This window comes from Salvelinus fontinalis, chromosome 16 (genome assembly GCF_029448725.1).
Source record: "Salvelinus fontinalis isolate EN_2023a chromosome 16, ASM2944872v1, whole genome shotgun sequence".
Lineage (NCBI taxonomy): Eukaryota > Metazoa > Chordata > Actinopteri > Salmoniformes > Salmonidae > Salvelinus > Salvelinus fontinalis.
This window is the reverse complement of record NC_074680.1, coordinates 2,985,531-2,997,775: the sequence shown is the minus strand read 5'-3', so window position 1 is coordinate 2,997,775 and position 12,245 is coordinate 2,985,531. Positions and strand designations below refer to the sequence as shown.

General features: G+C 42.8%; 1 protein-coding gene across 1 annotated transcript; it reads left to right on the top strand.

Annotated features, from left to right (window-relative positions):
- The first annotated feature begins 319 nt into the window (after positions 1 to 319).
- Positions 320 to 11,887, top strand: ptger2a (prostaglandin E receptor 2a (subtype EP2)). Its single transcript, XM_055865746.1, has 2 exons — positions 320 to 1,304; positions 11,494 to 11,887. Exons 1-2 carry the CDS (start codon positions 489 to 491, stop codon positions 11,674 to 11,676), a joined length of 999 nt encoding a protein of 332 aa, XP_055721721.1. The 5' UTR covers positions 320 to 488; the 3' UTR covers positions 11,677 to 11,887.
- The last annotated feature ends 358 nt before the right edge of the window (positions 11,888 to 12,245 follow it).

Sequence of the window (12,245 nt, the reverse complement as noted above, 5' to 3'; positions counted from 1 at the left end):
GAGTGCTCATTGAAAGACGAGGTCAAGACCAGGAGATCGATTTGTCCTGAAACTTCTCTCTTCTCTGCTTCTTCAGTCCAGTCCTGTTGCTGAAGATAATGGGAGGCTGATTGAGGGGAAGCGTCCCCTTATATAGGGACACCTGTATTCCTACTGGCTGCAGGTGTGTGCATAATTTTCTCTCGGGCTATTTGCTGCCTAGGCAGCTGGGTAAACAACTAGGAGGAGAGATCCCATATGGGGCGGAGCTCCACGACAGAAAGCTTAGCTCACTCTACTTCACTGATGAGTTGTAATTCATATGAAGAAAAGGTGGAGAGAAGACGCTTGTGGCGCCATCACAATAGGTGCTCTCCTCTCTCAACCTGTCTCATCACAAGCCCAGACACAGCAACGTTTTAAGTCTAATTCTACTGAACAGCAAATCGTTTTGGAATATCACCCAGATAGAGCAGGACTGAAGTATTTGACGAGGCAACACTCTTCCTATGGCAAATGACACAGAGAATGACCCATGCCACAGCAATCTGCACATTGACAAGGGGAACCCGCGCATCAGCGCGATCATGTTCTCCGCCGGAGTGATAGGGAACTTGTCCGCTTTGATCCTTTTGGAGATCCGCCGCAGGAAGTACCAGAGCCGGCAGCGACTGTCGCTCTTTCACGTTCTGGTCACCACGCTGGTCGTCACGGACTTGATGGGCACCTGTCTGGTCAGCCCTTTTGTCCTGGCTGCCTATTCCTTAAACACCACCATTATTGCTATGATTAACACTGAACCACCTGCAATGTGTGAGTATTTTGGATTCTGTATGACTTTTTTCAGCTTGGCCACATTATTTCTCCTCTTCGCCATGGCGCTTGAGCGATGCCTCTCAATTGGCTACCCCTACTTCTACGGGCGGCACATCACTAAACGTTGTGGATATATCACCATTCCTTTCATCTATTTAGTTTGCGCGGTGTTTTGCATCATGCCCTTTTTGGGTTTCGGGGACTACGTGCAGTATTGCCCGGGCACGTGGTGCTTCATTGACATGAATCCGTTAATGCCCGAAGACCGTGTTTACCCAGTCCTGTACGCAACTGTTATGCTCATTTTAGTCCTTTCTGTAGCAGCTTGTAACGCCTTTGTCGTTTATCACCTGGTTTTGATGTACCGGAGGCGCAAACTAAACGGGGGATCCGTGACAACTCGGAGTAAGAAGGACCGGAGAGTCCTCTCCATGTCCGAAGAGGTCGAGCATCTCATCGTACTGGTGTTCATGACGGGGATATTCATGATTTGCTCCCTTCCTCTGGTGGTACGTTTTTTAAACTATTCTCAATGTTGTACTGTTTGCCTCCCAAGTGTCCCTTTGATAGGCTGACACATATATTTTGCGCAATCGAGTCAAGCTATATTTGATTTCTCACTTTATAGGTAATAACAATTTACTTGGTCTGCAGACAGCTCTAATCCTATATTACTTGTTGTAACAGTGGTAGACTACATTTTAGGTTTATATGGTAGGCTATGTCTCTCTATGAAATCTTTAACGTACTCAAAGTTATTGTTATTTAATCGTGATCATTATTATGATAATAGTTAAGACATAAGCTAATAACCCGTCTCGCAATGCATTATCCCTTGCCATATAGTCTACTGAAAGTAAAAGGCAAAGCCAACATCTAAACAGTTGAACGTCCCAAAAATATTAGGATGTCTGTCTCATACAGTCAGCATAAAAATGTGCGTGTATCAACAAAGAGTGTTTCCCCGAAAAGAAAGACAAACACGAGTAACACATGTTCTTATTCAGTACAGTTACGCAATAAAGAGGGCATTGCGTTTCAATAAAGACATTCCCATATGTCTTATATATCTCAAAGCATTTTGCAACCTAGGATGAAGCATAAAAGGTCAACCACAACTAGCATGTCAAATTGTGCCCATATGTCGGCGCTATATTTCTCCCGCTCCTAAAAATCCGCCTGTCATTGACGGAGGTATTGCCTCAATACCCTGTTCGTGGCATATTCTGAGGATCAATGTCCATTAACCTAAGGCTTTAGATGGGATTGTGTGAATCCATGTGGGATGGTAATGTCAGGGGTGGACACTTGTCTCTGTCAGCTGTGATGTGTTGTTATTATCAGATTCAGTCCTGTAAAGACACAGCAATCCCAGTGTCCCATATATCACCATTCGTGGAGTTACATGGTCATTAGTCCTAATTGCCTCTGGTTCAATAAAGCGGTGATTGAACCCTCCTGGCTTTTGATTTATGTCAGATTAGACTAGCGTTCCCTGGGGATTGTGTGCCAGTTATGCTATGATATAAACACGTGATGTACTTCAACACTTTACTGCGTGGAGTTTGTGTTATTATTAGTATATTTTATGAAAAGACACTCAGACGCGGAAGGAAGTAGACAACAATAGGAAACAGAGTGGTACCTACTGTATGCGTCATGTAGGCAGGAAACCAAATGCCAACCAACCAGTGACATTTCACCCAGGAAAATCCCCCCACAAAACCTAAACAGGTTATTAAAAAAGTCAACTTTGGTAATTTAACTCTGACAGGTATAATCATTTATAGAGTGCATTGACATTTATGATGTGTGGTTATAAGCCCATAAGGGGGTCATACATTATGAAAAGTCAATGCATTATAACTGTGTCATAATGCATTATCTGTCAGTCAGCTTTCTCACAACTGGATCTTCACAAGGGTCGCACAATGACGGTCCAGGGCCCCAACAGTGGGACCAATTGAGTTTCCCTCTCAACCACACCCCCGCTCCGTATGATGGATGAGATCCATTGATAGATTTAAGGTCACCAATAGGTAGATGGCATGAAAACATGTGCTTGTTACAGAAGAATGTGATCTCCTGCTAAATTGACAAGGTGTCTGCACCTATGGAGAAGAGCAACAACGGCCCTACGCATGGGTGCCCCATGACGCCACCTGTAAACCAATCGTGAAAGCGGAACATCGGCCTTGCTTATCATGCCAAACACAGGACCCCACCTACTGTAAAAGTATGGTTGTTAAACCACATAACTTGTGTAGGTTACCAATAACAACATCATTCGTTCAATTTCCAACATCCCATTGTGTTCGAAAAAAACTCGGACTCTTTAAAAGGTGATAAATGAGTATCCTATACTTTTTAAACGTATTTCCCATGTCTTGGTTCATCGTTCTTATCTCTCGGAGGTAGTCTTATAGGCAGTGTAGCGCACCAGGCTCTATCTAAGGTAATGCAGACACAGTCAGACCCCCCTGCGGGATTCAAGCCTATACTCTAGGTCGGTCTGCTGTTAATGAGACCACATCCTGCCTCTGTGCCCTCAGTCATAGATGATAGGATGAATAATTAAACACAGTGTCACTGTTGCGATTGGACACCTGCTGAGAATACAGCTATCTGCTTGTCTCATCAACATCCGCCCAGAGTGCTCTCTAACTAAACAACAAGCAACCGCACGAAACAATCCAGCCAGAGTTTTTTCAAGTTCCAGGGTAGGTAGGGTTCAGACAGAGTATAATTAGTGGAGAATTTGAAGGAGCTCTCTGAAGAATTTTTATTTAGCAGATTCAAACCCTGGGGATAAGGTGCTGTTCCCTAACCCTCTGACTCTTGGGGCTACAAAATTGCACATCGGTTGGAGGGGATACCAAAATTACATGTAGGCTATTTCTTCATTCGTCTTTTGCTCGATTCCTCAAGTCCGATCTCACCGCTTCCTTCTCAAAGACGCGTTGGAGGAGAAAGTCAGAAAAGGAGGAACCATGGATGGTCTTCTCCAATACGTTCTGAGGAGCCATAGAGGAAGGACACAAGGAAAGAACAGTGGAGAATCAACATCTGGAGGTACTTATGAAGCCATTACTATATTTGCCGAATGCTTACGGGAATACGAATGTATTGAGAGCACTAATCAACGCTCTCACACTTAGCCGTGTCAATAATTCATATGGATAAGCTTGGCCCCGTTGCACTTTGTGAGTACCTAAGGTCCCGTACACCGTGCAGACACAAAAGTAAGGCACGGCTGTGGTGTTTTTTTTCCACTCTCCTCGAGGTTGTTCACACTGCTAGTTCCACCCACAGGATATTGGAGTAATTATGGTCGTTTCAGGAAATTGGCCCACTTTTACTGGAGTCAGCACTTGTGTGTCACACTGGGAAAGTCAAACAGTGCACATAGCTTAGCCACATAGAGCAGGGGCTGTGTGTGTTTGTGTGCCCGGTCGAGGAATGTGTCTCACTAATACTGAGAGTAATAACCTGTGAGATGGTCACATTTTCCAATCATTGTTGTGGAGTTACTTGATAGGGATATTGATGGCATTTTGTATTTTATTTGACTTTATTTCAGAAAATAGCATCTGTTCCGAGGTATCTAGCGACAGACTGGTGGAAATTTGTACCAGACCAAATCTTGTTTCGCTCCTGCAAATACTTCTTCGGCTCTGTGCCATTTAGCACGTGGAATAGACATTTAGATAGTGTCCTTTTTGCTCTGGCCTCAGCCCACCCTCTCTCTTGTTTGATTAGCTTATCAATAAACTGTATGTTTTAAAGTTGCACTATGCAGAAATTGCTCCACCATTTCCTGGTTGCTAAAACTCGAATAGTTTGCCTAATTTCAGTTTATGTGGCAAAATAAGCGAGTATACTGTAGAGAATCTTTGTACCATCTAAACTGCTGTGAAATATAGTGTATTTTCCATAACCCAAAATATTGTTATTTCAGCTGTTTGAAGCTGGTGTACAAAAGCGAAAGTAAAAGACACAAAAACGAAACTTAAGAAAGGGAAGCCTAGAAATAGTGCACATAGAACATATCTACCGCTTGATATACTTTACATTTTTATTTGTTATTATTATTTTGTAGATCAGCTTTAATATTGCAGATAGATTGTGGCTTCCATCAATGTAATTATCTGCATTATTTCCAATCCCACATATAGATTTTTTGTAAATATATAAAATATATATTTTTAAATACATTTTCCTTTATTATTTTCCCCTAACCCTACCACACCTCCGCTAATTGGAGTAAAATAATGGACAACAACGCGTAGGCTTCTACTTCCAGCTTACATTTTACGAACATAGTATATTTTACAATAGTTACCTTTTGTTTGTTTTTAGTCCCATCCTTCAGCTACCCTCAACCCCTTTCATATATCTCTGAAGACCGTCCAGTTTTGGATTTCTATTTGCCATGTATTTTTCAACTGTGCTGTGATGCTTCACTAAAGTATTGAACCTTTCTATTCTTATAGTTTCTACAGATTGTAAATGAAAGAATCATTTTGCTAAGAATATTATTATATTATTGATCGATTGACTATTACTTTTTAAATCACCCAGCAGTGCTATTTAGCTCCAGGTAAATGTTGCAATTCTTCAGCCATTCCTGAACCTGCGACCAAAAACAAGTTACATATGGACAGTACCAAAACAAATGATCTAATGATTCTGTCACTTCGCAGCAAAATCTGCAGAGCTGGGATGGTTGTATCCCGCATTTATATAATATTCTATTGGTTGCAAGAATTTTGTATTATAATTTAAATTGAAAAACAAAGTTTTTAATCCTGCATTGTTTTGTGTATCGGTTGATTAACCATCTGCCATGGAATTAGTACATCAAATCTCTGTGGTACAACTGTTCATTTTTTTGTTCTTAAATTAAACTGGTATACTTTTTTTTTTTTATCACAATTTTCTTTAACCAAATTTTGGTCTTCAAAGCAAGGCCAACAGACAAGTTCCTTACTTTCTCGCCCTTCCACTTGGCTCTTCCATTTTTGCAGAAGTGCTGCAATTAGTTGTGAGCTGCATGTGTGACTACTCCACCAGTCCCATTTATGATAACATTTACAAAGATTATACTTAAAAAAAAAAAAATATGACATTGTTTTTTTAATCAATTAGTATATTTGAGTTTAACTATAATATTTCTTGTAATATTTGTTCTGGTGGATTAAACTGAAATTGCAACCAACTTTTTATGGCTTGTTTTAATAGCGATATTTGGGATTTTAATTTTCAAATAACAGAAAGTGAGAGATTGTAATCTGATTAAAGGGAAAAGGGGCATTCTTGAATATGGGGTGAGACATTTTTACTAATCTGCTAGATAACCAGTTTGGGTTTAAGTATAACTTTTGTACGACTGAAGACTTTAGTGAGAGGTCTAATGTTTTAATATTTAATCATTTCTGCCCTCTGAATTCATACTTGTTATATTAATAGGCCCTTTTAATCAAATTTAATATTTTTTGCTCATATAATTCAAAAAACAAGCCACTAGGTGTAGGCAAGACAATAAGCAAATAGTTATACTGGGAAATTACTAAAGAGTTAATCAGGGTGATTATTTTTGTTTCCATGGTAGCAAGATTTTGATGGAAGCTTGGGAGGTGTGAGCATGGCCACTAAAGTGCTATGGATAGTTAAAGACAGGACTAAGTTATGGGCTAGAATGTCCAAGATGCTTGATAAGGACCATGAGAGTGCTAGCCACTGCTCTCATTCAATGCCATTTTTACTACGCTGGTACTTCCTGGTTTGGGGGCGTATCTAAGCTTCTGAAGGGGAAGCTCCAGATAGCCCAGAATAAACTGATCAGGGTAGTATTGAAGGTGAGTCCACATACTCACATAGGCAGGAGCTGCTTTCAGGAATTCAACTGGCTGCCTGTTGAGGCTATGGTGTCCCAGATTAGACTGAGTTTGGTTTACAGTAGTATTAAATAGGTGTACAAGCACCACCTGGACTAGACACAACTAGACAAACGTATGTTTTTGAGAAGATATGGGAGTTTTGCGACAAAGAGGCAACGGACATCACATGCCCTGTGCCAAGCCAAATTTCTTCAGCCTCCTGAAGTTGAAGAGGCGCTGTTGCGCCATCTTCACCACACTGTCTGTGTGGGTGGACCATTTCAGATCGTCAGTGATGTGTAAGCCGAGAAACTTGAAGCTTTCCACCTGCCCCCTATGGTCCCGTCGATGTGGATAGGGGTGTGCTCCCTCTGCTGTTTCCTGAAGTCCACGATCAGCTCCTTTGTTTTGTCGACATTAAGTGAGAGTTTGTTTTCCTGACACCACACTCCCCAGGCCCTCACCTCCTGTAGGCTGTCTTGTCATTGTTGGTAATCTGACCTACTACTGTTGTGTCGTCTGCAAACTTGATGATTGAGTTTGAGGCATGCGTGACCACGCAGTCATGGGTGAACAGGGATTACAGGAGGGGGCTGAGCATGCACTCTTGTGGGGCCCCTGTGTTGAGGATCAGCGAAGTGGAGGTGTTGTTTCCTACCTTCACCAACTGGGTGCGGCCTGTCAGGAAGTCCAGGACCCAGTTGCACAGGGCCCCAAGCTTAATGGTGAGCTCGGAGGGAACTATGGAGTTGAATGCTGAGCTAAAGTCAATTAACAGAATTCTTACATTGGTATTCCTCTTGTCCAGATGGGATAGGGCAGTGTTCAGTGCGATGGCGATTGCATTGTCTGTGGATCTATTGGGGCGGTAAGCAAATTGAAGTGGGTCTAGGGTGTCAGACAAGGTAGAGGTGATGTGATCCTTAACTAGCCTCTCAAAGCACTTCATGATGATAGAAGTGAGTGCTACGGGGCGATAGTCATTTAGTGGTGGACATCTTGAAGCAAGTGGGGACAGCACACTGGGTTAGGGAGAGATTGAATATGTCCGTAAAACACTCCAGCCAGATGGTCTGTGCATGCTCTGAGGTCGCGGCTAGGGATTCCACTGCGCCAACAGCCTTGCGAGGATTAACACGCTTAAATGTCTTACTCATGTCGGTAACGGGAATGAGAGCGCATAGTCCTTGGTAGTGGGCCGCGTCGGTGGCACTGTGTTTTCCTCAATGTGGGCTAAGAAGTTGTTTAGCTTGTCCGAAAGCAAGACGTCGGTGTCCGCGACGTGGCTGGTTTTCCCTTTGTAGTCCGTGATTGTCTGTCGACCCTGCCACATACGTCTCATACCATCTATTGCATCTTGCCTATGCCGCTCGGTCATTGCTCATCCATATATGTGTATGTATATATTATTTTCCATTATATTATTCATTCCTTTACTTAGATTTGTGTGTATTAGGTAGTTGTTTTGGAATTGTTAGATTACTTGTTGATATTGCTGCACTGTCGGTGTCACGTTCCTGACCTTATTTCCTTTGTTTAGTCTTGTTTAGTTGGTCAGGACGTGAGCTGGGTGGGCATTCTATGTTATGTGTTCTATGTTGGGTTCATTTTCAATTAGCCTGATATGGTTCTCAATCAGGGGCAGGTGTTTTACGTTTCCCCTGATTGAGAACCATATTAAGGTAGGCTGTTCTCACTGTTTGTTTGTGGGTGATTGTTCCTGTGTCAGTGTTTGTGCCACATGGGACTGTTTTCGTTCGTTTCGTTTATTTCATTCGTGTGTTCCTTCCTGTTCGTGCGTTCATGTTATATGTTCACAAGTTCAGGTCTGTTCATGTCGTTTATTGTTTTGTAGTTTGTTTAAGAGTTTTTCCGTCTTCGTCTTTCTTAAATAAACAAATATGTATTCAACCCACGCTGCGTTTTGGTCCGATCCATGCTCCTCTTCAGAGGAGGAGGAAAACAACCGTTACAGTCGGAACTAGAAGCACAAGCATTTTGCTACACTCGCTATAACATCTATTAACCATGTGTATGTGACCAATACAATTTGATTTGATTTGATCATGCCTGTAGAGTCTGTGGAGAGAATGATTTATTTCAGCTTTTATTTCTTTCATCACATTCCCAATGGGTCAGAAGTTTACATACACTCAATTAGTATTTGGTAGCATTGCCTTTAACTTGTTTAACTTTCACATTTTGTTAGGTTACAGCCTTATTCTAAAATGGATTAAATACATTTTGTCCTCATCAATCAACATCTCAAGACATCAGTCAGGAAGTTAAAGCTTGGTCGCAAATGGATCTTCCAAATGGACAGTGACCCCAAGCATACTTCCAAAGTTGTGGCAAAATGGCTTCAGGACAACAAAGTCAAGGTATTGAAGTGGCCATCACAAAGCCCTGACCTCAATCCAATAGAAATTTAGTGGGCAGAACTGAAAAAGCGTGTGCGAGCAAGGAGGCCTGCAAACCTGACTCAGTTACACCAGCTCTGTCAGGAGGAATGGGCCAAAATTCACCCAACTTATTGTGGGAAGCTTGTGGAAGACTACCCGGAACGTTTGACCCAAGTTAAACAATTTAAAGGCAACGCTACCAAACTTCCGACTTCAACTGTCTATCTCACTAGGTCATGATATTTAAGCCTCCATATATCCACTAGTTCCAATATATCCATGATATTCGTGAGTGCCTAAGGGTGATATTTTGTAGTGTGATTTCCTTTACGGTCAATTAAAACCGTATTATAATCTCCCACCATAATAATAGAGTATTGTATTGCTTGTAGGCTTGATAAATTATTATATACTGAACAAAAATGTAAAAACAACATGTAAAGTTTTGGTCCCATGTTTCATGAGCTGAAATAAAAAATCCCAGAAATGTTCCATATGCACAAAAAGCATATTTCTCTAAAATGTTGTGCAGAAATGTGTTTAAATCTCTGTTAGTGAGCATTTCTCCTTTGCCAAGATAATCCATCCACCTGACAGGTGTGGTAAATAAAGAAGCTGATATCATTACACAGGTGTACCTTGCGTTGGGGACAATAAAAGGCCACTCTAAAATGTGCAGGTTTGTCACATAACACGCAACACACAATGCGACAGATGTCCCAAGTTTTGAGGGAGGGTGCAATTGGTATGCTGAATGTAGGAATGGCCACCAGAGCTGCTGTCAGAGAATGTAATGTGCATTTCTCTAACATAAGCCGCCTGTTTAAGAGAATTGGTAGTATGTCCAACCAGCATCACAACCTCAGACCACATGTAACCACGCCAGCCCAGGACCTCCACATCTAGCTTCTTCACCTACTGGATCATCTGAGACCAGCCACCCAGACAGCTGATGAAACTATTTCTGTCTGTAATAAAGCCCTTTTGTGGGGAAAAACTCATTGTGATTGGCTGGGCCTGGCTCCCCAGTGGGTGGGCCTGGCTTCCAAGTGGATGGGCCTGTGCCCTCCCAGGCCCACCTATGACTGCACCCCTGCCCAGTCATATGAAATCCATAGATTAGGGCCTAATGATTTTATTTAAATTCACTGATTTCCTTATATGAACTGTAACTCAGTCAAATCACAGACATTTTTGCATGTTGCATTTATATTGTTATTCAGAATTTACAGTATGTTTTCAAAGAAGCATGGATCACCATTATTCTTATACTTGCTTTCAAGTAGAATGATGAATCTATAACTCACATTTCTATGTGAATTTGGTCAAGTCGCCCAAAAAGTTACATATTGGCATTTTAATTAGGGCACAGTTACAGTAAAGATCCATATTATTATACTATTTTAATAGTCTCCATAAGTAGGATTGCATATTTCATCTTTGGTCCAATTAATATATAAAAATGTGAGGCTATTTTAGATAATAAACAATTTCTCAAGTGTTAAGCAGTCTTAAATAATCTAAACACAGTACTCGAGTATAGGGTTACATACCGTCAGTGCATGCTTGTGTTGGTACGTTTTCTCACTCACAGTCCATCATTGTTGTGACCCTTGCAACGCCATGGGCCCAGTAGTGTGTTGTATTGGATCACGTTTTATGAGCTTGTGAAGGGTGGTGTTCGAAGAGGACACAACCAAGGTTCCCATGCTGCTACCCTCTGAGGTCCTGCCAAAATGTGTTTCTATATTTATTTATTACTTTACAGCCTTCCTTTTTGTTTATTTGAGATCATTACTCCATAATTAGCTTCCTCTTCTGAAGCTTTTTTGTTTCACTAAAGACGATCTGCTTCCAATAATCTGCCATTGACGCTGATTCCTAAAATGCCTTTTTTCTACCGGCCCTTGCCAACCTCACCCATTGCCGATCCTGTGTTTGAGGGTTTCAAAACAAACATAGAGGATACAAGGAATGTGGTTTGGCTGGTTAGGTACTAGCAAGGAGTACATTCTGGTCTGCTTTACTTTCGGGAGAATGAGATAAACAGGATGTTTGCGAGAGCTTAAAAAATATGCTCTTTTAAGCCTGGCCAGTTATTGATGGTGCCAGCGTTGGGATCCCGTGCTTAGACAGTTGGTGGCAGAGGTGGAATCACACACTTAAAAAAAAAAAAAAATGGGGGGGGGGGTATTTTCATTTTATCCAGAGAGGGATAGGATGAAATGAGTGGGGAGCCACGGAGAGGGGGAATGAAGAATAGTAGTGGGGCTGGGATTCGTACCCACGCTGGGGGGGGGTTGAATACAGCATGTGCTGCAGCACAAGCCTCAGGCACAGATACCGCACTTAGACATCACGCGGTAAGACATTAGGACTTGCTATTCAGTGTCTTCTCTTCCTCTCTTGTCTCTTAGATCCGTGTGTACATAAACTCCGTGGGCCAGCGGAAAGAGAGCCACAAGACGGACCTCATCGCCCTCCTCTTTCTCTCCACCAACTCCATCGTGGACCCCTGGGTGTTCATCTTCCTCAGCCCGTCAGTGCTGCGCTTCTTCTGGGGAGCGTTGTGCAAGGTGCCCCTCCTGCGCTCCAGGTAGTCCTTCTTCAAGTCTTCCCTGGGGAAGGACACACACGCCCAGCTGGAGCTGTGCAATCCCAGTGCTTCCTCTGAGTTCACCCACCCCCCATGTCCACGCAGATGGTTTGACCCGCTGATGTATTGGACCTGATTGGGGCCTTGTAATAGCCTCCGAAGGGAGAAGCCACTCAGAATAGAGCTGCTGCCCACATGTCCCGGCCCGCCTGGTGGTCTGGTTCTATGGCAGGGGGGGGGGGGGCGGGGGGGGTGTTGAGCTACTTAGGTGCAACAGCTGGACAAGCGGCGCAGCAACCTACACATTCCCGCAAACGTAGGCTGCTGCTGCCGCGTTCTTGTTTCAGGACGAGCTCCGAGAGGCTCAAATCGGAAGCCTCCGGAGGCCAGCAGCAGACGGGCAGTTGTCCTCGAACTCCAAGGAGAGTGGGCTTGCAGTACGGGTCACGTTCTTCAAAGCACCACACGTTATTTGTTCCTACAGCACGGACTCCCAAACCAGAGGCCGCTACAAGGACAGCGACATAGGATTCACAACACTGAAGGGACTGAATCAGATGAGGACTGTTCCTT

What these genes read in the sequence shown, in the direction of transcription:
- ptger2a (XM_055865746.1), top strand. Translation starts at nt 489, where the DNA reads ATGGCAAATGACACAGAGAATGACCCATGCCACAGCAATCTGCACATT. An exon ending in TTTGCTCCCTTCCTCTGGTG is followed by an intron (nt 1,305 to 11,493) that starts GTACGTTTTTTA and finishes CTTGTCTCTTAG; the next exon opens with ATCCGTGTGTACATAAACTC.